The sequence below is a fragment of the Xyrauchen texanus genome, chromosome 48 (genome assembly GCF_025860055.1).
Source record: "Xyrauchen texanus isolate HMW12.3.18 chromosome 48, RBS_HiC_50CHRs, whole genome shotgun sequence".
NCBI lineage: Eukaryota > Metazoa > Chordata > Actinopteri > Cypriniformes > Catostomidae > Xyrauchen > Xyrauchen texanus.
In genome coordinates, this window is record NC_068323.1 from 27,253,020 (window position 1) to 27,278,793 (window position 25,774).

Here is a 25,774-nt window from a genome sequence, read left to right on the forward strand (position 1 = left end):
ATGTGAATCCCTCACAAAATTGTTTGTTGTTGTTGGTTGTTCTTGATAAGCGGTGCTTTGAGATCGATGCAATAATCTGTGTACCGCAGAGGAGAAAAAATGGGTGTTCACTGAAAAATGCACGCAGTTTAATCGCGATAAAAATAGAACGCGGATGCAGGTGGAATATGCGTGCAGTTGAATCGCGATAAGAGAATAATACGAGGGAAAACCCAATGCGTGCTTAAAAATGGCAGATGTTAAGGATTAAAGGCTGAAAACGGATATATAAGCGATGCTAAAACAGGCTACAAACACAGACTCTAGCTAGGTGCCAGCAGCAACAGGTAAAGTACATGCAGATGAAACAGTAGAAAAGCGGAAAAACCTGAAACGCGGTAAAATGACAAAGGATATAAGGATGACTATAACGATGAACTTTTGAGAATAAGAATAAGCAATGCTAAGCAGCCTAAGGAGGCTACAAACAAACTCTCGTGCAGCGTGCCGTCAGCAACAGGAAGTCCAGTGACGTCAGTGGGTGGGGTTACTTCTGCGTACCTAAGCTGAATTGGGCCACCACGTTATGCAGAACGTGCTGTAAAACAGCACGGCGATAGGCCGAAGGTGGCAGCGATATGCAGAAAAGAACAGCGACCTGCTCGACAACTTTTTGGCCAGATTCTATGTAAAATCCTGGGCCGATTTCTCTTCCCAGCCACCCCTGGTTCATATTGTACCGTCTGTTACAACCCCCAGGCTCCTCTAGAGGTATTAGGGGAGTAGCATTAAAATGACATTAACACATATCTGATGTGCTGGATAACAAATGATACTTAGTTATATGGTTTTTCATACAGGTGTTAGTGCAAGGTGAGCAAGTGGTAAGTGGGAAAAATAGATATATACAATATTTACAATACCTGATAATACCAGGACAGGGTGGGGGTGGAAGGGGGGTGAGGTGCCAAACAAACGAAAATAAACAAAAGTCCACTGACTATTTGAAAACCTCTAAACTGCCTAGAAATAAAAAGACAAGATCTTCAGCGTCCAAGACGCCCTAATTAAACTATTCTACCAAGCCAAACGTACAGGGGGTGGCACTCACTCCTAACTAGTGTGTATATACAATCGTAAAATCCTACGTGTGCTCAATGTACGTCATGTGACCTTCTTACCTGTCTGTTTTCCCTAGTATCATGAAATCAAACAGAACGATTAAATCAGGGAAGCACGACTAGCAAAGGCCAATTGGGAAAAACAATACAGACGTACCAAAGTCACAAGAACACAAATTACGCAAGTTAGTACAAACAATTAAACAATGTTTATCACTCAATTCACAAAATTAACATTCGACAGCAAGCTTCCTCCTCAAAACCAAAAACTTCCTCTCGAACGTGTTTGGGGTGGGCTTTATATAAGCGGCGATCTGATGACTCAATCAGGGATTCCAGCGGGAACCACCAATGGAAGGTCTCTGTATGGTGACAGAATAACACAATGGCAAATAACCACACACACACACACACAGGGACGTAACACTGTCTGACTAGCGACAATCGTAAAGGAGTATTATAAATCATACAGTGTGCACCCACCTTAAGTTACAATAATGAACAAACAATTTATTTTAACTAGTAAAATGCAAATGGTTCTTGAATACAATCATTAAAATATTCACAGTGTAGATTAGAAAAAGTATGTGAACCCCGGGGCTAATGACGTCAATAAAAGTTAGAGTCAGGAGTTGGCAAACCTGGCATCCAGTTAATGACATGAGATTGGAGGTGTGGGTTAGAGCTACTTTGACTTATAAAAAGAACTTGAAGATTTTGAGTTTGCGTTTCATTTGAAGCATCTGCTGACATGGACCATGCCTCGCAAAAAAAAAAATATATATCCCAGAAGTCCTACAATCAAGAATGGTTGCTTTGCATAAATCTGGAAAGGTTTACAAAGTTATCTAGAAGAGCTTGGAGGCTAGTCAACTGGCAGGCCAAATCCGGCCTGCCAATCATCTTTGTTTGGCCCTCCGACTGATTTTTTTTTTAATCAAATTGTCTTGGCAACTGAAATACTAGAGTGCGCTATATGCAACACTCAACGTTCAAAGGCGCAAGCCTCAGCAATCAGCGGTGAGTTTAACAACGCTTATTGGCACGTGCAGCATTCAGCCATCATCACTTGTACGGACCGGAGCATGTGTTTAAGCTTTTCTGGTGATGCTTTAGTTGCACTGCTTTGCTAGCTAAACATGGATCACACCGTTTAAGCGAGCATTTGATTGCGTCTTTTTCAATCAAATGTCTTCATATAAAAGTCTACATGTGTAAAAAATTATCTCTGCAGTTGTGACAGAAATGTTGTCAGCACATATGCACATCAGGCAACAAAAACAATCGATTATGACAGTTGAACAGACAAAGAAAATGTGCTGAAAAGTATGCTTTTATTCACTATTCTTGAAGTGTCAAATGATCGTGTCTAATCTGTTCAGTGTCTGTAGGGCTTGGGAAAAAATTATAATGTGAAACTGAATGGGCAAATATCCTGATTATATTTGGTTAAATACAGCTGTGAGTCAGCCATCTCAATCACGAGCTGCATCAACTCAGCTTGTTCTTTTCCCTATGATGATCTATACAAACATCTGGCTCCTGCACTGGCTATTGTGTGGAAAATCACAATATTTGCAGGACTAATTTTTTACTCACTGAATAAGATGATAATTTATAGAGAAAATGGAAGCTAAGATAAATACAGAAAAATTTGGCCCCTGCCTTGTTTTCTTCTGGATAATCTGGCCCCCGCAAGAAAGTAGTTGAAGAGCCCTGCTTAGATATTCATCTATTCATCCACAGTTACACAAATTGTATATAAATGGAGACGATTTAGTACTGTGGCTACTCTTCCTTGAAGTGGCCTTCCAGCCATGATGACTCAAAGGGCACACTGCAAAATGCTCAATGATGTAAAAAAGAACCCTAGAGTGACAGCTAAATACTTGAAGTAATCATTGGAACTGGTTACATTTACATTTACATTTATGCATTTGGCAGACGCTTTTATCCAAAGCGACTTACAGAGCACTTATTACAGGGACAATCCCCCCGGAGCAACCTGGAGTTAAGTGCCTTGCTCAAGGACACAATGGTGGTGGCTGTGGGGTTTGAACCAGCGACTTTCTGATTACCAGTTAACATGGTTAACATCTCTGTTCCTGAGACTGCTGTTGTAAACTTTTTCTTCGTCATCGAAGCAGAGACCAGGAGACGTTGGGATATCATTTAAGCAGAATTTACTCTTTATTGAGAAGTCGCTGTTGCATTGCTGTACTCATCCAAGTCTGACTCTATAACTCAGTACGATAGGGTTTTATATCTTTCAAGGGTGAGGGGACTTGATTATACATAGAGGTGGAGACACTCTGAAACAAAGCATGTAAATGAGGTACAGGAGTCAACTCGTTACAGGAAATTCCCCAGCCCTGATCTCATCAGCATAACAGTGTGATTTGAATGCACAGAAACTAATCTAATCAGTCGGACTATTCAACGACTGGGTCAGGGACTCCAAGAGTCATTTAAAGATAAAAGGTGATAGTCTCAGCAATCCGACTAATTTAACTTACAATAGAGAGATCAGGACAGGCAGGAATCTCCTGCTGGAAACCCTGACTATACCTCAAATACTAAATTCAATCTACTAAACTTTCTCAGTTTATATACTATTGTATTGGAACCTAAATTTAACATTTAATAAATTTGTAATACAACACTGCTATATGAAAAACATTAAACAGGCGGGGTGTCCATGTCAGGACACCATGAAGGAAGCTGTTGCTTTCCAACAAAAACATTTCTGCATGCCTGAATTTTTCCAAAGACCACCTTGACACTCCACAATGCTAATGGGAAAATGTTTTGTGGACTGATAAAACTAAGGTTGAATTGTTTGGGAAGAACATGCAGCCATATGTATGGCTTAAAAAGGGCACAGTATACCAACATGAAAACATCATCCCAATGGTGAAGTACGGTGGAGGGAGCGTCATGATTTTGGGGCTGCTTTACTGCTTCGGGGCCTGGACTGCTTGCTATCATTGAGGGAAAAATAGTTTATCAAGATATCCTACAGGATATGTCAGGGTGTTGCAGCAGGACAATGACCCTAAACATTGAAGTAAATCCACTAAAGAATGGCTTCAAAATAAGAAAATCCACCATTTGGAGTGGCCCAGTCACAGCCCAAACCTTAACCCAATAGAAATTCTGTGAAATGAACCTCAAGAGAACCATTCACACCAAACATATGAACATGACTGAGCTTAAGTAGTTCTGTAAGGAAGAATGGTCCAAAATTCCTTGTGAACGTTGTGCAGGTCTAAACCATAGATACTGGAAAGACTTGGTTGAGATCCTATATAATTAATGTAGAAAATCTGAAAAACAGTCATTATATTTTAAATTCTTTTTAGTGTTGCTAATGGATAAAAACCAACCAAAAAGAAGGCGCAACCAAAAATCAAAGTGCCATACCTTGAGGAGGAGGAGATACAACAATGTCTCTAAGAAAAAAAAAGAGCTTCAGCTTTTTTAGAGTAAACACTTCATGACGTTTATGATACAGTACCTTGTGGGACTTGATCAGGCAGCCTGATGAAACATTACGAAGTTTTTCAATCTAATAAAGTTAAAGCTCTATTTTTGCTTATGTTGCACCTCCTTCTTTAAGTATAGTGTTGCTGAAGTTGCAAGCATTATGGAAATGCTTGATTACTATTATTATTATTATTACACGGCTCTTTGGAATACTCTTACTGTTTTCTAAATAATAACTGCAAATCCGGGGTAAAGTCATGTCAGACCGGTCATCCGGGTACTGCAAGTCATCTTTCCTACATCTCGTATAAAAGTAATATGTAAAAACAAATTATGTCCTTTTATTCTGCAAGTTGTCTTGTAATAAGCAGGATAATGAGCAGTCAGACACTCATTTCTGTAAAATAAACACCAACAGATCTCTGACGCAAACCATGGGTGTAATTTAAGAGACTCAGAGTTTATTTTTATATAACATAATTCAATGCAAATCTGTGTTTTATGTAAATGTTTTTATTTATTTGATAAGTAGCCATGTAACAAGTGGGAAAATATACAGTCAGTTGGTATATTCCCCTTCAGGATGATACAAGATCCTGATCTTGGGGTTTCATTTTATTTTGTTTCATTTTGCCACAATGATCAGCTGACTGTACATTATCCCTTAGTTATGATATTCACACTGCATATAATGTTTGTACTGTAGTTTAATGATTATGTTATTATTGTGTTAAACAGCAGAAATAAAACAATATCATATCAGTTATCAGAAACTTTAACAATAAAAACTGGGATTTGCATCTGTCATTAACAATCAATATAATTCATCTATACAGGTGAGATGCAGGAAAATGGCCGCTCCAGGAGGAAACGTGTGCCGAAGACGTGTGACTGCTGTGGGCCTAACGGCAAACCCCACACGCCCGGACACGAGCATGTTACGAAAAAACGTGGCCGCAAGAAGAAAGACATGGTGAACCAAGAGGAGGTGGCTAGAGAGGAGGAGGTGAGCTCCTCTGCAATGGATTCCGTAATAACAGTTGATGGGGACACAATGACTGCTTGTGAGATGGAAGAAGTGCCATTTCCCAGGAGAAAACTAGACGTAACCCAGACAGAAGTCAACATCATGCATGCAGTGAATGCGACTGCTTTCATGGTGAACGGCATAGACAACAGTATTCATACACATAACTGTCAAGATCCCACCAAAGATCTCATCTCCAGTGAGCAGGGCCATCCAGTTAAGACAAGTGTCACGGTGGACAGCAGCGATGTCCGGACCAGTTCGGCCACACATAGTGACTTGATGGCGAAACTCTCAAATTCTTCCTTGCACGTCAACAGCTCAGAGTGGGATGTTTCCAGTCACAGTGATGCCATGGAAACTGAGGCGCCCACATTAAGTACTGAGATAGACAAGGCTTGCTGGGACCACCATTACTGCAAACCTCTTACTGGGGACCTCGGAAACAACTCAATGGAGGTGATGGGTGAACCGTTGGCACTGCCTCCTGCTGCAATCACCACAGAGGGAATCATTGAGTTTATTCATGGTACAATTGTGCTGAATTCTACATTTGCTGCTAAAATAGGCCACGTACACTGCAAAGGTTTAGGAATGACAACTGTATTTAATGCAGCAGTGAATCCCCTAAAATTATTCAGTATTCGTATGAAAAACAGGATTCAATCCAGAGCTTGTTATTGTTGACATTGTGATAATAATCATAGCGACACTTGGTTGGCATCCATGTTTCGTATTTACAGCCTTGACAAAGCAATGTAATATATTTAGTGTTGTCTATATTTGACGAACGAAAGATTAGCAACCAGAGACCTCGAGGTTGACTAATATTGGATTTAGACGATACTGCTAAATAAAGTTGTAGAAAAAGCAGGTAACTGATTAATCATTTAATTGATTTATAGTTTTTGAAATTGATTTATTTAATGTTATATTTTCTTTTCGTTTAAATATTTTTATTTTTTTATTTGCTTAGTCTTTCCTTGCTGTGACGGTCATAGACATAGAGGCAGCAAGTGTCCAAACTGAATGAAATCCCAAATGTAGTTTATTGTGCTACTAAAATCCAATAATAACAAGTACAAAAATAAATAAGATTTGTTGCATAAAACAACAATTTTGAACACAAACAAGAATACACCAGGAGTTAGTTTTATTATTATTTGCTCCCAGCTGTTCATTCCAAATATAAGGGAAGCAAAAGATGCACACTGACAATCATCTACAACAATTTACAATATTAAAACTATAAAGCAAACATTGGTGTATATAACAAATATGAGCAGTAATTAATCAACGGTAGATAATCGATGATCAGTTGTCATACATTTCCGGTAGTACGGTACAATTAAAACAGACTGTTTTTCTTTAGAGACACATCTATCAAAATCAGCATGAACTTAACAATCAATAATGCTTACAAAAATAAACATTTAGTAATGTGTATGCTTCATTGGGGTCATTTATATAAATTAATCATGTATTAATCATTATGCATAAGTCCATAAACGGTGACGTTAGCAGAGTTACAATGCTGTACATGTAAGCAATCACCAAATTAAGTTTTTGTATTATAGCCTAGATTTAATCCAGATTAAAAAAAAATGTTTAATACATTGACATTCACTGGATGAATTTTGGATTATTACTCTTTAAATGTAGCCATCAGCACCGATTAAATGGCAAAACTGACATATCATTCGACCTTGCCTAGTGATAATCGAAGCGATGCTTGGATGTTTTGTGGCTATAAAAAAAGAAACATGGCTGCCAACAATGTAACCTATTGTGTTAGTGTTGTTTTATGAATAAATATTAGCAACCAGAGATGTAGTTTAACCTGGAAGTTGTTTGTAAAATAAAACCACTATCGACAGAAGCTTGATAGGGAATGAGAGCAACTACAGTGGAAGAGAGAGAATAAACATTTGTAAATTATTCCAGACACAGCTCTGTTTGTGCGATTTTTAAAGCATCGCACCAGTGTTCAGTATAGATTGCCATCACTGCATAACTAGTTGTTCTGTTCAGTTCCCTACACACTACACAGACCGTATGTTTATATGGTTGTCATTACCTGAATTTTTCAGGATGAATGTAAAATGCAGATGTCATTCCTGTAAATAACTGAACTGTGTGCATAAAGAATGACATAAGAAACACTGCTAAAGACATGGCAATTTAGCTACAGTGTAAATTGCCATGGTGTCATTTCCTGGTTGTGAACATGCTGTGATCTTTTCATGTTCCAGAATTCCTCGAGCAGTTCTATGAGAAATACGGAAGCTTCACTCCATTGAGTGACACCGACGTTCTTCATCACCTCAATAAGACGTTTCAATCTGACTTGACCGACAGGTAAATTTAATCGTATTATTAAAAAAAAAAAAAGATATTCTCTCATCTACATGCTAGAGGCTACATTTCTGGCACTTTCCATGAATAGGGCAAAAAAGTCAGGGCTCAAAACTCATCAGAAAATGACACATTGTTCTATTTTAAACAAAATGTCAGTGAAATTAAGTTATTAACCTTGGGAATTTTTTTTTTGCTTAATTTTACTTTTTTACATTTTTTATAAAGGTTTGCAGTTTGGGGTTCAGGGTTCCAAGAGGAGAAAATTAAGCCTAAGTGCAGAGCTAGTTTGGGATAAAATGTTGGTTTGTAGTTTTTTATAAACATCTATTTCCTTGATAATTTTTCATACAATAACTTTGATAACAGGGTTGAGTTTTTGAGCATGACAAAAACAATCGATAAACACATATGGAGTAGCTACTTTTTCCTCTGTGTTAATTTTGTTTAAAAAATTGTTAACTGTATCTAGCATATCTAATATTTTTCACACCAAAGAACATGCGGTTAAGGTTTTAGCCAATAGTATACAGCTGTAGCAGTTGTAACATGATGATATTAGTGTTTTATTAACATATTGATGTTAAAAAGTAGTCTCCTGATTGGTAATGCCCATAACAATAGCCAAAATTTGTAGTGATGTGAGGCAAGTTGTGGCTGATATGAGTTTAATAATTTTTTCAGCCTCATCTGACAATGCACGTAAACATAGGAAAGATTAAAATAGCAGGCTAAATGAGGATTCAATAATGATGGGGATGCAATATACTTGATTAAACATGAAATAATATGCAGTGATAATAACAGTTACAATAATCCAAGTCAATTCTTCTTAAAAATCTATTTTGTTTGGCAGTAAAGACATAACAGAGAAATGGCTGACAGCTCAATCTGCATTTAAAGGAATAGTTCATCGAAAAAATGTACTTACTCTCATGACATCCCAGATGTGCATGACTGACTTACTTCAGTAGAACAGAAATATTTGTAGGTCAATACAGTGTAAGTAAATGGTGATCAGACATTTATAGCTCCAAAGACTTCAGTTGTTAAATCCATTTCTTCAGAAGCTATTATAATAGGTATGAATATATAAAGATATAAAATCATTCTTTTTACTTTAAATCTCCACTTTTACATCTAAAAGTCACATGTGGTGCCTGTTTAGTTTCACTTTAAAATGTTCATTTGTGTTCTGCTGAAGAAAAAAGTCATACACATCTGGGATGGCAAAAGTCTGTACTTACAAACAGCCTTAGATGAGCATACGTTCATGAATAATTATTTTAATATGTCCAGTATCATTTAAGCACACTATCTGAACAAGAACGTGTACATTGCTGTGACTGAGGTAATGAATGGTCATTCTGAATAATTATATCTATAGTATTTTAAAAGAAAGAAATACTCTGAACTCTTTTTTTTTTTTTTGTTATTAACAATAATATTGATTCCATAAAATATATTAAATATATTATTAAAAATAATAACCCCCTCACCCAACACAGACAGATACCCCAGTGGTCAAATCTAATTGACAAAGTCACACAAGCAGACAATAAAACAGAAGAAAATATTTAGAAATACATAATGAAAAGTATATGTTCAAAAACAAAAAGGCTACAACACACACACATTTAAAAAAACACGTCTCCCTCCATTGCCCCTGCCCGAGACCCCTCCAAAAAGCCCAAATATTCACCCCACCTGCTGATGAACATATCCATGTTGCCTAGCCTTCTATATGACAACTCTTCCAAAGCTGCTACCCTGCCCATCTCCTCGTACCACTCACGAAATGAGGGGGCTCCATCTGACTTCTATCCTCTAAGGATAACTATCATAACACTGGCCAGGATTCAATTGTTCATGTACATATCCCCTACATCAATGACCGCAACATCACCTAAAATACAGAGTCTGGGTAAAAATGTGATTTGAGTACCTAATATGTCGCCCATAAAATTCTGGACCCGCAACCAGAATTCTTGTATCTTAACACACCACCAAAAAACATGAGCGGAGTCTCCCTCTTCTGATTTGCAATGCCATCAGGTGGGTGTGTCTTTAAGACCCAGCCTATACAATCTAGAGGGGGTCCAATAGAATCCATGTAAAATCTTAAATTGCATAAGGTGATCCATCTCTAGATGTGGACTTGATTTTTTTTAGTATTCTAGCCCACACTCCCTCCTCCAGTACCAAGTTTAGATCTTTCTCCCATAATATCTTGAGCAAAGTTAAAGCCTCATCTCCCCAGACTCTGAATTAGAAGGGAGTAATACACTGATGCCTCATGGCCTTTTCCAAATGCAGTAATCACCGCTTCCAGAGTATCTGCCACTTTAAGGGGTGTATACCACCCCCAAAAATAGTACAGAGCAGGTGGCACAGCTGTAAATACCTTGAGAACTGAGATCTGTGAGTCCTAAAATGTTGAACCATATTTTCAAAAGATCTCAACACTCCTCTCTCATATAGGTCACAGAGTGTAGTAACCTCCCTCACAATTTAAACATCTAGCTGGATCAGGGAAATTGGATGGTAATTCTTAAACTCACTTGGATCTTTGTCCTTCTTAAGAATCTGACTGATACGGGCTTGTGTCATGGTTGGCAGTAGTTTTCCATTCTTTAATGTTTTCGTATTAACTTCTAAAAAAAAGTGGAGCCAGTTCTATAGCATACGATCTAAAAAAAAATTTGGTTGAAAAACCATCTGGCCTCAGAAACTTGCCTGTAGGCAAGGCCTTAATTACCTCATCAAGCTCCTCCAAGGTTATCTCAGAATCAAGAGAATTATTTTGCTCATTCGTCAGTTTAGACAAAGTTTCCTAATATCTTCATCAATGGACAAAGATGTGGAACTATAAAGATCAAGATAGAATTCTTTAAAAGCATTATTAATATCAATGGCCGAGGTAAATATTTCACCATACGCAGATTTCTGAGGGAATTGTTGAAAGGATTCTGTGTTTTATATATATAGCCAAAAGGCTCCCATGCTTTGTCCCCCGACTCAAAACTGTCTGTCTTACCTCAAAATACCACAATATTTTTTGATGAATGAGGCATACTGTTGTAGAAAAGTTTGGTAGTATAAATGTACACGGTACGGATTAAAGTGCTGCAATTCTCCACCATTATACGTAGGAATAATGTGTGAGCTAGGAATTAATTTAAACTCCTTATTCTACATCATTATGTAAGGAAATTTATAGTGGTATTAGTCACATTCGACAACCATTATAAGCAAGATAAATGACAAATAACTTGATTATTTGAATAATATAAAATCCTCCACCATTAAAATCATAATACAAAGTTGCTTTCACAGTTGTCTACTGTAAGGAATTAGCTTTAATAAGGGAATTATGATTCATTCACTTATTGGAGTAAAATTATTCTCTTGGCTTATTGAAAACAATATCACTCATATTTAGGCTTAGATTTGAAGCTAAATCTTTTAAAAACAGGGATGAGATTATTTATCAAAATATACCACAGTCAAATTATTTTAGATTTGTTTTATGTTTAGAATAGCAATAAAGTTTGTCTGTATTCAAACACATTCAACATGAATGAGTCTAAATCTATTTGCAGTCGGATTACACAAATTATTTAACTAATACACAAATTATTTAACTAATACACCAACACTTTGAGCATAAGTATGGAGATGTAATTGCGTGTCGTTGTGTTTCCTTGCATTGTGTTTCTTGTGTTGCTTGGTTCTTTGGCTTTTTGTCGAAAGGTCGTTCCATCGTTGTCTTGGACTCTTGTTATGATCGCAGATAGTTATTGTCTGGAAGGCTGATAAATTGGGCTTTGAAGCAAGGCCTTCTGCATGGAAGACTCGCGAGATCCGTTTGGGGTCCCGAGTGTCCAGAGTCTTCCTTGGACTCTACATGACATGAAGGATCTGGAAGAAGCAAGAGAGACAAAGAGAGTAGACCAAGCGATGGTTCCAAGAGAGGATTCAAGAGAGAAGATGAGTCTAAGAGCTTTCTTGGTAGGAAAGTTTTTAACTGAAATTGGCCAATAAGAAGTGGCTTTTCAGAGTCACATGGTCGACTGGTCTGTCCTTTCCAAAGTTGAATTACAATCCTTTGTGTGGAGGATTTTTTCAACTCAAAATAGTGCACGTTTAATCATGAAATGTTATATCTTGAAAACGGTTCAAGAGACATGACATCCGTTGTCATCAACATTCTCTATGTAAACAAGCAAGCATTTACATACTAAATGTGACATGCTTTCATGAATATTACACGTGTAAGTAACAAAACATGAAAATCCCTGCTTACAAATCATATTGGTTAATTCATCGGTTGTACAACATGGATAACCTTAAATTAGTTACCGTACTTAGTAGAATGAGATGAATCATACAAGATTAAAGATTATAATCATAATTTTGTCAGTTATAAGACATTACAAATCACTACACATATTTTAAAAGGTACATCAGGCTATAATCATTAATTTGTTAATTATAAAAGTAATCACAGGTTATATAAAACATACATGATACATAAGCTTTTCTGTTGGAAATCAGGATTTTGCAGAAGGGATACATTAAAGCGCCAACTATATGATTTATTTTTCTCTATTTGTGGCAACACCTCTAAACTCACCAGGGCGTGGTCTGTGACTATAAAAAGTTTCCAATTGAGTAATCCACAACAGATGAGATGAGGGACTTGGATATCAAGAAAACAAATCTATTCAAAAGATGGGTTCAAAAGTCTCCAAATATATGTAAGACCAAGATTTTTACACATCCTTTGAAGCATCAATGTTGCTCTAGGGTGCTTACACACTTTTGCTTCACTACAATCAAGGACTGAGTCCATCAATAGATTAAAGTCTCCTCCCAATATTAAATCATGAGGGGTGTCAGCGGCTTGCAACTTCCCTTCAAGATCTATAGAAATGCCCTGATCATCAACGTTAGGTGCTAAATATAAGCCATATTCAACCTTTGCTCCGGAATTTCTGCTAAAACAATAATGAATTCCTAATTTATCTTTAATATTTTTGAGACATTTGAATTGTAGATGTTTACATATCAATGTAATGACTCCCCTGCTCTTACTTGAGCCAGCACTATAAAAAAACAGAAAAAAGAAAAATGTGCGCATTAACCCCATGCAGGACAGCGCCAACCTTCTATCCCTCTAAACTCAAACAGTCTATGTATCCTATGAGAGTCCCTGCGACAAATTTGCCATTGGATTGCTCAAGACCGGTGCTTCTGTACAGATTCTGCGAGACCAAATTACCTAACAGAAAATAATATAAAAAACAAACTCCAGTCAATAGTCAGAATAAACACAAAGAACATGTAAATTAAAAAAGGTGTGTTCCTCCACAAAACAAATTCCAGCCGCTAGCGGAACCAGCACAAAAAATAAAAACAAATTAAAACTAAAAGCTGTTCAGTTCCTTGGACAGTCAAATAAATGTTCAGTGATCCGGCTGCTCGTGATTGCAGCAAATGACGTAGTCATTCCAATGTCCTGCAAAAAATACTCCACGAAACACACTCCATCCAATAGGAGGCATAATCCCAAAGAATGAGCAGATTCATCCACAACTGTCCCAAGGAGTGTTATTCCAGAAAACAAACTCCATCTTCTAGGTGGAACCAGCACAAAAAGAAACACAAAAAGTGCCCAATTTCCTTGGTCAGCCAAAGGCACGTTCAGTGAGTCAGTCCATTTGAGGCACACCATGACTTCCTCCATCCATTGACTCCATAAAAGACAATGCTTGTTGTGGGCATGCAAATATTTTGCGGCCGTCCTTAGTATATGTTCTCAGCTTGGCCGGGAACCTCGGAGCAAAAACGATCTTCCATTGGTGTAAAAGTTTCTTGCATTCCTTGAAACAATCACATTTCTCTCTTGTCGAATTTGCAAAATCTGGGAACAAGAAAATGTTGTGATTCTTCCTAGAAAGCCTTCCTTTGCTCCTCGCCTCACACAACACGAGATCTTTATCGGATGATCTCAGGAATTTGGCCAGAATTGAGTATCCCTCAGCTGATCTGCGAGCCAGGACACTGTGAGCTTGTGGCCTGTTATGTCAAGCAGACTCGGGAAAAGCTCATCTAGGAATTTCAACAAATCTCCTTGAAGGCAGAGATATGGTGAAATTCCTAGACGAGCTATTTCATCGGCTCCTATTCTCCAGATCTTCCGATCGGCTCCTGTTCTCAGTTTTTCCAAAATTCTTTCCACATCTATCTTGGTCACGAGCGGATTAGCAGACAATTCTCTCTCCGATGACTCCAGATAGTCGATCCATCTCTTGACCTCCAATCTTGTTACCAACTCAAAAAATTTTGTTTCCATCACCGTAATCAATCAGCGTATTACTGTGAGATCTGCCAAGTCAGAAACAACCTTCGTCAGCATCACAAACATGCTCACCAGTTCACACTAGATTTCTCCTGCCACATCGTTTACACTCTCAAATAAATGATTATCATGCTGTCATTCATAATCATCAGTCTATTTTGTGTATTACCAAGATTCATTTTTTAACGTGCAATTTGAATGCCGACCCATAAATCCAGAGTTTGTGCAAACTAAACTAAAACCTACCTGGCTTGCCAACTAAACCGGAACATACCCGTCTGGTGTTAATCAAACAAACGGATTGTCCCAGACTAAACTATTGCCATTTGTTGAGTCAGTGTTGCGGTCAGTCCCGCTCAGTCTCTAACAGCAATAGTTTCATAGTTTCACAGAGACCAAATGTTTAAAGTTTCCAACAAATGGTTATTTATAGTTGTCTCTGCATATTAAACTGGGTTTGGAGAAATTATTTTATCAGCAAAAAAAAATGACACACTTCAGCTTAAAGTGCCCTAAGCCCAACCATATATTGCGTGTATCCCTGCAGGATGAAGCTGATAATAGCAGAAGTGGCCAAGTACAAAGCTGGTCTTGCCTGTGCTCCTATGCATTACTTCCAAGTGACCTACAACAAGCACACTTTGACCTTAGATGACCTTTTAACACTTGACGACCAAAACTGGGTCAATGATCAGGTGGGTACCCTGTATAATCATATACATTAGAAGCACATTCACATACAGTATGTTAACATTTTTCACCACTATAAATCAAAGGCAAAGATGTGTTTTATGGATTTTTGCAGGTGATTAACATGTATGGAGAACTGATCATGGAAGCTACAAACCACAAGGTAACAGCATGTTTAGACTAAAAGTGTTACAGTTTCTCTGAATTGATTTGATACATTTCTCCAAATTATGGTCAATGCTCTTAAAACAATTCTCAGAGGCAGCGAAACATACTCCCAATTTTGCACAATGAAGCACTGTATTCTTTCTGATAACGCATTTCTTTAAATGAAATACTGATATCAAAACTATAGCTGTGTTCTCTATTGAATTCATAACATACTCTGCTAGAGACACACAACTATACTATTGAAATAACACATTAAACATAAATATCCACAATAAAGACCTAGGGCCTCATTTATAAAATGGATGTATCAGATTTGCTACTAAATTCCATGAATTTGATGTTACATCAAAAATTAGGAACAAATCAGTTTTTATAAAGGCAGAAACTGACATTAAAATATTCTTATGCGTATGTCGATTGACAACCATGCGTACAATTTCTTTTTGCACAGACTGATACTTTCTTTTTTGGTGATGCAAAAACTAAAAATGAGACACTGACTGATTGAATTGAATAATACATCAGTGATCATGTGTACGTAAACAAGAATATTCTGATATGGGCCAGAACATAGTGATATTTACATTATGGATGCGTAATGTAAAAGCTTTATTTTGGATATCTGCTGTAACAGAATATTTGTTTATAGCCCTATCTGCATGTTTGCATAATAAATTAATTTTGAGACCTATGAGTGAACAGGTAGGTAATATACAGTATGTAATTTGTCAAGCACATGTTGTGCAGTGAGGAAGAGGGGAGATTATAGTTTACAACACTTGAAAACATAGCTAAATTAATATACAGATGGCTGTGCACCGCAACAGTGTCATATTTAAAACTCACCTTCATGTTTTCATCAATTCATCTTTCATCTTATTTCTTGTCTGCTGTTGTTGAGGACATAAATTAAAATGCATGATTTGAATGTGCTGCAAAAGACAAAAGTGGGCAGAAGAGAATTGGAGGAAAATAACATGCATGTAGTTTATACAGAACACGATTGCCATGTAAACATATTGGCCATGCATATCTCATTATATGTAAAAGAGCATGTAATTAAGGTTTAGCAAGTATATGGACATTGGTTGAAGAATGGTGTGGATTTACAGTAATTAATGGATTTATTATTGATAATGAAAATGAATATCTGATAATTACTTATTGAATAGGCTACATTGTATAGGCAGAAACCGGTGGCTGCAATCATTTTATTTGTAAACCTTGCCTAACGCAAGAGAACATTCTTTATGAATGATGTACAAATGAATAACTTGTGCTTTAATTATTTTCTGTCTCACCTTGATTTCTTTAAGATTAAACATTTTATTGATTCAAGACAAAGAAAAACAAAACATATACAATGAATCAACATTTAACTCCCACTACTACGCCTAAAAAACAAAAAAATTATAATAAAATGAGAAAATTTATATAATATCATACACATCTAAAACTATGCCTCTCTCCACAGCCCTCAGAAATGTCAAATAACTGCCCCACTTCCATTAAATGAATCCCAGATCCCCAGCCTTTTACGCGACACCTCCTCGAAAGCTGCCACCCTCCCCATCTCCTTGCACCACTCCCAAATTGAGGGGGCTCCAACTGACTTCCATCCTGTAAGGATAACCTGTCTGCCATCATAACACTGGCCAGGATCCAATTATTCATGTACTTATCACCTACATCAATGACTGCCCCATCACCTAAAATACAGAGTCTGGGGAAAAATGTGATTTGAGTACATAATATGTCGCCCATAAAACTCTGGACCCTTAACCAGAATTCTTGTATCTTAACACACCACCAAAAAACATGAGCGTTGTCTCCCTTTTCTGATTTGCAATGCCAGCAGGTGGGTGTGTCTTTAAGACCCAGCTTATACAATCTTGAGGGGGTCCAATAGAATCCATTTAAAATCTTAAATTGCATAAGGTGATCCATCTCTAGATGTAGACTTGATGTTTTTTAGTATTCTAGCCCACACTCCCTCCTCCAGTACCAAGTTTAGATTTTTCTCCCATAATCTCTTGAGCGAAGTTAAAGGCCCATCCCCCAGACTCTGAATTAGAAGGGAGTAATACACTGATGCCTCATGGCCTTTTCCAAATGCAGAAATCACCGCTTCCAGAGTATCTGCCACTTTAGGGGGGAGGGGAAGGGGGGGTGGTAGGTTGTAATTTTTTATTGATTTACAAAAGTGATACATTAAAGTGCCAACTATATGATTTATTTTTCTCCATATGTGGTAACAACTCTAAACACACCAGCTCATGATCTGAGAATAAGATGTTTCCTATTGAGCAATCCACAACAGATGAAATGAGGGACGTATTTATTTTATATATATATATATATATATATATATATATATATATATATATATATATGTAACGAGGGTTAAGATTGGCAAGGAGGAGGCGAGAACCAGCTTGTCAATATAAATAATAATTTTTTTTTATTTTTATAAACTGTTTTTATTGTACAGACAAAACAAAAGTGTACATTGAATCATTAAAGAGACAGGCATAAAAGAGAAAACATTGTCTGCACATTTATCTTTTATACATTCCCTAAAAACATATAACTAAAAAAAGAAAGGACAAAGAAAAGGAACCACCACTCCAAACCCCCCCACACCCCTCCCCACCCCACCCAAGAGGGATTAGAAATATCGGCAGTCTCTACATGCGATTACACTATACAATAAAAAAAATAATAAAAAAAAATCTTGTATACCCATGATATATTTAGTCAGAATCTAGTGAGGATACAGAGTCATAAAGATTTAAAATAGGGTTCCATAATTTATAAAACTTATCAGTTGAGCCCCGGGTCGAGTATTTCAACTTTTCAAGTGAAAGGAATGACATCAGATCCTTTAACCAAGATGTAGTTGGGGGGTTGGACACTTCCAGTGTAACAAAATACACCTTCTAGCAATAAGAGAAGCAAAAGCAATAACCTCTGCTTTCTGTCTCGTGATGGATTCTTCGTGAGACACGCCAAAAATGGCGACTAGAGGGCATGGAGATAGAGAAACGTGGAGAGCTCTAGACATGAAGTCAAAAAAAGAAGCCCAATACGAGTCCAGTTTTGGGCAGCTAAAAAATGTGTGGGTGTGATCGGCAGGAGAAAAGGAGCATCTGTTACAGTAGTCTCCTGTTTCTGGAAACAATTTATGAAGTTTAGCCTTGGTAAGATGAATTCGATGAAAGACTTTTAGCTGAATAAGACTCAGCCGAGCACATATAGAAGTAAGAATTAACTCTAGCAAGGGCCTCAGACCATAGCTCCTCCAATAACTTGATTCGCAGCTCATTTTCCCAAGTCATCTTTAGGCAGGAGAGAGAGGACGTATTAGAAGAAAGTAACATGGAGTAGACAGAGGATATACGACTACCACCTGTAGAAGCTGACAATAAGTTCTCAACCAGAGATTTTTCTGGTAATTGAGGGAAACTAGGGAAGTTCGTCTTAACAAAACCGCGGAGTTGAAAATACCTGAATAAGACTCTAGTATGCAGGTTAAATTTGGACAAAAGATTGATGAATGAAGCAAAAGAATTATCAATAAAAAGATCTGAAAAACAGGCCATCCCCTTATCTTTCCATCTTTTAAAGGGTAACTAAACCCTAAACCAACTTTTTTTAGTTAATGATCTGGAAAAAGTTAACACTTACTTAGTTTAATAATTTTAAACCATGACTTTAACTATACATAAGTAATATTTACATTATATTCATGATGTTAGCCAGAGTCTGTTTTTTCCCAAGGTTATTTTCCCTCCATTAATCAAAATCTTATGGAGTTTTGTGTTCCTTGCCACAGTCGCTTTCAGCTGGTACACTGGGGTTATTAATACAATTATTATTTAATTATTTTTAAACACGATAAACAATCATATTTTATCTAATTACACAATGATGATTCATCGTCATTATAGACATTACAGTTTTATCGTCTGTTAATGCCTGATCTTCTGTAAAGCTGCTTTGAAACAATGTGTGTTGTGAAAGGCGCTATACAAATAAAATGTACTTGACTTATCGCAGCCCATTGGATCCCATTTCACAGCCGGCTCAACTGAAAAAGTGGTGGTGGCGTAGTGGGCTAAAGCACATAACTGTTAATCAGAAGGTTGCTGGTTCGATCCCCACAGCCACCACCATTGTGTCCTTGAGCAAGGCACTTAACTCCAGATTGCTCCAAGGGGGATTGTCCCTGTAATAAGTGCACTGTAAGTCGCTTTGGATAAAAGCGTCCGCCAAATGCAGAAATGTAAATGTAACTGAAAAAGTCCCGGTTCTCCCGATAGTCAGTCCACCCCTGATATGAACGCATTTGTATCACCATGGCACACTGTTGTCACACATGGCACACATTATGTCATAATGATATACATCGGAGCGGACTGTGGTCCCAATCGTCCCGACCAGTGATTATTTTTTTTATTATTTCGTAGATTCATAAAAAATTAATAAAGGCTGATACTATAATACGCTTGCAATTATCCAACTGTGTTGGGCCAGTGGTAGCTCAGCAGTTAAGGCTCTGGGTTACTGACCGAAAGGTCGGGGGTTCAAGCCCCAGCACAGTCAAGATACCACTGTTGGGCCCTTGACCCTATCTGCTCCAGGGGCGCCGTTTCATGGCTGACCCTGCGCTCTGACCCCAGCTTAGTTGGGATATGCGAAAACAACTGCATTTCATTGGCTCTGTACCTGTACTCTGCACATTGACAATAAAGTTGAATCTTAATCTTGATGATTTGAATTGAAGCAAAAGAATTATCAATAAAAAGATCTGAAAAACAGGCCATCCCCTTATCTTTCCATCTTTTAAAGGGTAACTAAACCCTAAACCAACTTTTTTTAGTTAATGATCTGTAAGAATGGGGCTTTATTAGTACTGGTCATTGATTCAAGTAATTGTTTATATATTTGTGTATAAAGTGTTTTAATTCTACAATATATGGTGTAAAAACGTCTGAGTGCTGCCCTCTTCAGGTTGAACGGTGGCTACTGCAGTTGAATTTTCCTATTGGCTGTTTGCGGTAGTTCGTGACGTAAGCGACTGAGAGCTGACATAAGCAGGTTCCAGCTCACCACGCCCTTGGTACGAGCTAGACACTGGCCCCATTCTCCCTGGCGCGGCTGCTTCGCTAGCATCGTTGGATCCCGATCGCGATGCGGGAGTTAAAACCGCAGTTTGAGCCAGCGGCTCGAATTGATATGGCTCCGGCCCTGTGTCCACAGACAATTCACCCTCCTCCACTTCAGGTGAAGGTGGGGGAGAAAAGTCCTCGACTTCAAAAGACTGCTCCGTGGCAAAGCTACTTGCATCACTCCAGTCACTCTCCATTTTAGAGTCTGACAGCAGCTGTCAATGAATCCGTCACTACGGGTCTCAGGTGCACGCCCCGCGGTTCGTCCCCTCTATCCCCGCTGGGGTCTGCCCACTTTTCCAGCATTTTTCAAATATTGCTAGTGGGTGGAGTCAGACTCTGAGCAGGGGTTTAGTTACCCTTTAAAAGTGTGATCAATAGCTGGTGGTAAAAACAGGTGATTATTGCAAATAGGACTTAAAACAGATAGTGACTCCAACCGAAAATGTTGTCGAAATTTTTTCCAGATTGTTGATAACACAATAGGATTTCTAGTATAATTAGAGGGACGCAGAGACAGAGGAGCAAAGACAAGTGCAGGAAGAGAAGAAGAAAGACAAGTAGCAGCTTCTAGAGTACACCAGTTGACCTCCGGCGCATTACACCACAAGACAAACTTAGAGATGTTGGTGGACCAGTAATAAAAAAGAAAATTTGGTAAAGCTAGACCTCCATCGCGTTTATGTCGTTGCAGGATAGTTTTATTCACTTTAGGAATTTTACCAGCCCAAATAAATGAGGAGATGGTTTTATCTAGACATTTAAAGAAAGATTTAGGTAGAAAAAGAGGGAGAGACTGGAAGAGAAATAAAAGTCGCGGCAAAACATTCATTTTAATGGTCTCCACTCTCCCTACAAGAGAAAGGGGTAGGCTGTCCCATCGTTTTAAGTCTAGTTAATTTGATCAACCAAATTTGTAAAGTTATTCTTAAAGATAGAACTGAAAGAATGTGAAATGTTTACACCTAAATATCGAAACCCTGAAGGAGAAAAATTAAAAGGTAGTCTACCTTTAGAAATCTTTTTAGCCACGTCATTTATGGGGAAACATTCACTTTTGGTTCCAACCTGAAAAGGAGCCAAAGGTGTCGAGCAAGTGCATAATCTCGTTGGCGCAGCCAACTGGATCTTGTACATATAACAACAAGTCGTCGGCATAAAGAGAAACACGGTGTTCTGTGTCCCCCCTATGGATCCCGCATATAGACGAGGATGCTTTTAAGGCGATAGAAAGTGGCTCAATAGCTAAAGCAAAGAGCAAAGGAGACAGAGGGCAACCCTGCCGCGTCCCACGAGAGAGGGAAAAGAATAATGAACTGTCAGCATTAGTTTTAACACTAGCAGAGGGAGTCAAATATAGAAGGCGAATCCATGAGATAATATTGTGACCAAAGCCAAACTTTTTTAATACAGTAAATAAATAATTCCATTCCACACGGTCAAATGCTTTTTCGGCATCAAGAGAAATTATCATTTCAGAGGTCTTAGACAGAGAAGGACTAAAGAGTATATTTAGCAATCGCCGGATATTAGATGACTTCTGACGTCCCCCAATAAACCCGGTCTGATCCTCGGAAATTGCGCTTTGCCAGCACCTTTGCTAGAATTTTATTGTCAGCGTTCAATAAACTAATAGGTCTATAACTACTACATAAAGTTGGGTCTTTATTTTTTTTTAATAAAAGAGAGATAGATGCTTGATTTAATGAGGCTGGGAGAAAACCCTGCTCAAATGACTCCTTATACATATCAAACAATAAGGGGGCTAACTGTGCTGAAAATTTCTTATAAAAGTCTAAGGGGAAGCCGTCAGGCCCTGGAGCCTTGTTACATTGCATGAGACCGATGCAGGTGGTAATTTCATCTAGCCTGAGAGGTACATCTAATGTCTCCTCTGTTAATGTGTTAATAGTGGGTATACTTAAATTGTGCAGAAAAGATTCCATTAAGGAAGCATCAGAAGGAGGTTGAGAAGTATAAAGACTGGAGTAAAAGGAGGAAAAGACAGAGTTAATTTTTTGAGGTTCAGTAACGAGCTCGTTAGAATGGTTATCATAAATCTGCGTGATGTAGCGTGATGCTGACTGATGTTTAAGCTGGGAGGTAAGAAGACGGCCTGCTCTATCTCCATGTTCATAATAGGTGGCTCTAGTTCTTTTAATCAAGTATTCAGCTTTATTTGTTGAAAGCAAATCAAATTCAGTTTGTAACCTCGAACGTTTCAGCTTAAGATCAGGATTGGGATCGCTTGAATACTGTCCATCAATCTCTAAAATTGAACGGATAAGCTCTTGTTGCCGAGATTTTCTTGTCTTGGCTAAGTGAGCGCTAAAGGAAATGATTCGACCACGAATAAACGCTTTAAATGTCTCCCACAGAAGAGAAGCAGACACAGTCTCCGTTTTGTTAGTCTCAATGAAAAAGTCTATATTTTTGGATAGAAATTCGCAGAAGTCAGTTCTGGTAAGAAGCCCTACATCGAATTTCCACTGAGGTCGGCTCTTAAAAGCCGGCCTAAAGGAAATATCTAACACATGCGGGGCATGATCAGAAATAACAATGGCAGAGTAATCTGAAGAAATAACCGAAGAGAGAAGGGCTTTATCGAGGAAAAAATAATCAATCCGGGAGTAAACATGGTGCACACCAGAGAAGAAAGGAAAATACCTTGTCAGAGGGATGAAAAAAGCGCCAGGGATCTATGCAGCCTATTTGAGTTGTTAGCGAAATTAGAGACCTGGACATAGCAGAGAGAGAAGGAGATTTAGTCGAAGAATTATCAAGATTATTATCGATAACACAGTTAAAGTCCCCTCCAAAAATAAGGTGATGAGTGTCAAGATTTGGGATTTTTGAGAAAAGCATAGACATAAAAGTAGGGTTATCCCAATTTGGGGCATATACGTTTACTAAGACTACTGGAGATTGAAAAAGAATACCACTGACGATTACAAAGCGGCCTTCAGGATCTGAAAGTACTTGCTCTGCTAGAAACATGACTCTTTTATGTATCAGAATTGCAGTACCCCTGGATTTGCTATTAAAACTTGAATGAAATACTTGACCAACCCATTGTTTACGCAGTCTGGTGTGATCACCTGTGCGCAAATGTGTCTCCTGAAGAAACATAATATCAGAGGACAGTGATTTTCCATCCATCCATCTTCAACCGCTTGGATGGATGGAAAATCACTGTCCTCTGATATTATGTTTCTTCAAATGTGTCTCCTGAAGAAACATAATATCAGAGGACAGTGATTTTAAATGAGAAAAAACTCTGGAGCGTTTAATTTGGCCACCCATCCCACGTACGTTCCATGTAACGATTCTAACATTGTGTCCAACCCCTCCCCCCTTAGAATTCACAGGTGGTTTACTCATAAAACTGCAAAGTAGAGCATAATAATCTAAATGGGGTACAAAAGAAAAAAACAATGCTTTTTTAAGCTCAATCATGATAGCATGTGTAAGAGACATCATTAACTCTTTCCCCGCCAAACACGGAATTTTCCGGGTTTTATGAAAAAAACGCTTCCCCGCCAAACACGGAATTTTCCGGGTATCCGTGTTTTAGGTGGTATACGGTAAGGAAGACCCGCGCGCATGTTTTGAAAGAGTACGCAACTCTTTGATCAAAGAAACAGACTGCGATCGTCTCAAATGTGAAGTGGAACACCATACTAATACTAAAGCACTTGTTTGATAAAAATGCCTTTTTCTCAGCTTTTTGTCCGAAATGTTGTTTTTGACAAAACCTACCTCTGTTCAAGTGGCAATAAAAAAAGAACAAATGAAGATAAAATAAAATCGTTTTTTGCTCAGATCTTTATTTTGATATATACAGTGAGGAAAATAAGTATTTGAACACCCTGCTATTTTGCAAGTTCTCCCACTTAGAAATCATGGAGGGGTCTGAAATTGTCATCGTAGGTGCATGTCCACTGTGAGAGACATAATCTAAAAAAAAAAATCCAGAAATCACAATGTATGATTTTTTAACTATTTATTTGTATGATACAGCTGCAAATAAGTATTTGAACACCTGAGAAAATCAATGTTAATATTTGGTACAGTAGCCTTTGTTTGCAATTAAACGTTTCCTGTAGTTTTTCACCAGGTTTGCACACACTGTAGGAGGGATTTTGGCCCACTCCTCCACACAGATCTTCTCTAGATCAGTCAGGTTTCTGGGCTGTTGCTGAGAAACACGGAGTTTGAGCTCCCTCCAAAGATTCTCTATTGGGTTTAGGTCTGGAGACTGGCTAGGCCACGCCAGAACCTTGATATGCTTCTTACAGAGCCACTCCTTGGTTATCCTGGCTGTGTGCTTCGGGTCATTGTCATGTTGGATGACCCAGCCTTGACCCATCTTCAATGCTCTAACTGAGGGAAGGAGGTTGTTCCCCAAAATCTCGCAATACATGGCCCCAGTCATCCTCTCCTTAATACAGTGCAGTCAGCCCTGTCCCATGTGCAGAAAAACACCCCCAAAGCATGATGCTACCACCCCCATGCTTCACAGTAGGGATGGTGTTCTTGGGATGGTACTCATCATTCTTCTTCCTCCAAACACGGTTAGTGGAATTATGACCAAAAAGTTCTATTTTGGTCTCATCTGACCACATGACTTTCTCCCATGACTCCTCTGGATCATCCAAATGGTCATTGGCTGAACTTAAGACGGGCCTTGACATGTGCTGGTTTACGCAGGGGAACCTTCCGTGCCATGCATGATTTCAAACCATGACGTCTTGGTGTAATACCAACAGTAACCTTGGAAACGGTGGTCCCAGCTCTTTTCAGGTCATTGACCAGCTCCTCCCGTGTAGTTCTGGGCTGATTTCTCACCTTTCTTAGGATCATTGAGACCCCACGAGGTGAGATCTTGCATGGAGCCCCAGTCCGAGGGAGATTGACAGTCATGTTTAGCTTCTTCCATTTTCTAATGATTGCTCCAACAGTGGACCTTTTTTCACCAAGCTGCTTGGCAGTTTCCCCATAGCCCTTTCCAGCCTTGTGGAGGTGTACAATTTTGTCTCTAGTGTCTTTGGACAGCTCTTTGGTCTTGGCCATGTTAGTAGTTGGATTCTTACTGATTGTATGGGGTGGACAGGTGTCTTTATGCAGCTATCGACCTCAAACAGGTGCATCTAATTTAGGATAATAAATGGAGTGGAGGTGGACATTTTAAAGGCAGACTAACAGGTCTTTGAGGGTCAGAATTCTAGCTGATAGACAGGTGTTCAAATACTTATTTGCAGCTGTATCATACAAATAAATAGTTAAAAAAAATCATACATTGTGATTTCTGGATTTTTTTTTTTAGATTATGTCTCTCACAGTGGACATGCACCTACGATGACAATTTCAGACCCCTCCATGATTTCCAAGTGGGAGAACTTGCAAAATA

The 25,774-nt window shown here is 38.3% G+C and overlaps 1 protein-coding gene across 2 annotated transcripts in view; it reads left to right on the plus strand.

The window, feature by feature from the left end:
* Nucleotides 1–25,774, plus strand: part of senp5 (SUMO specific peptidase 5) — a 49,204-nt gene that overhangs the window by 12,536 nt on the left and 10,894 nt on the right. For both annotated transcript variants that reach the window (XM_052121702.1, XM_052121701.1), the window contains exons 3-6: nucleotides 5,423–6,142; nucleotides 7,866–7,971; nucleotides 14,880–15,027; nucleotides 15,138–15,185. In XM_052121702.1, the coding sequence (XP_051977662.1) occupies nucleotides 5,428–6,142; nucleotides 7,866–7,971; nucleotides 14,880–15,027; nucleotides 15,138–15,185 (1,017 nt within the window). In that variant the 5' untranslated portion in view covers nucleotides 5,423–5,427. The remainder of the gene's footprint in view (nucleotides 1–5,422; nucleotides 6,143–7,865; nucleotides 7,972–14,879; nucleotides 15,028–15,137; nucleotides 15,186–25,774) is intronic.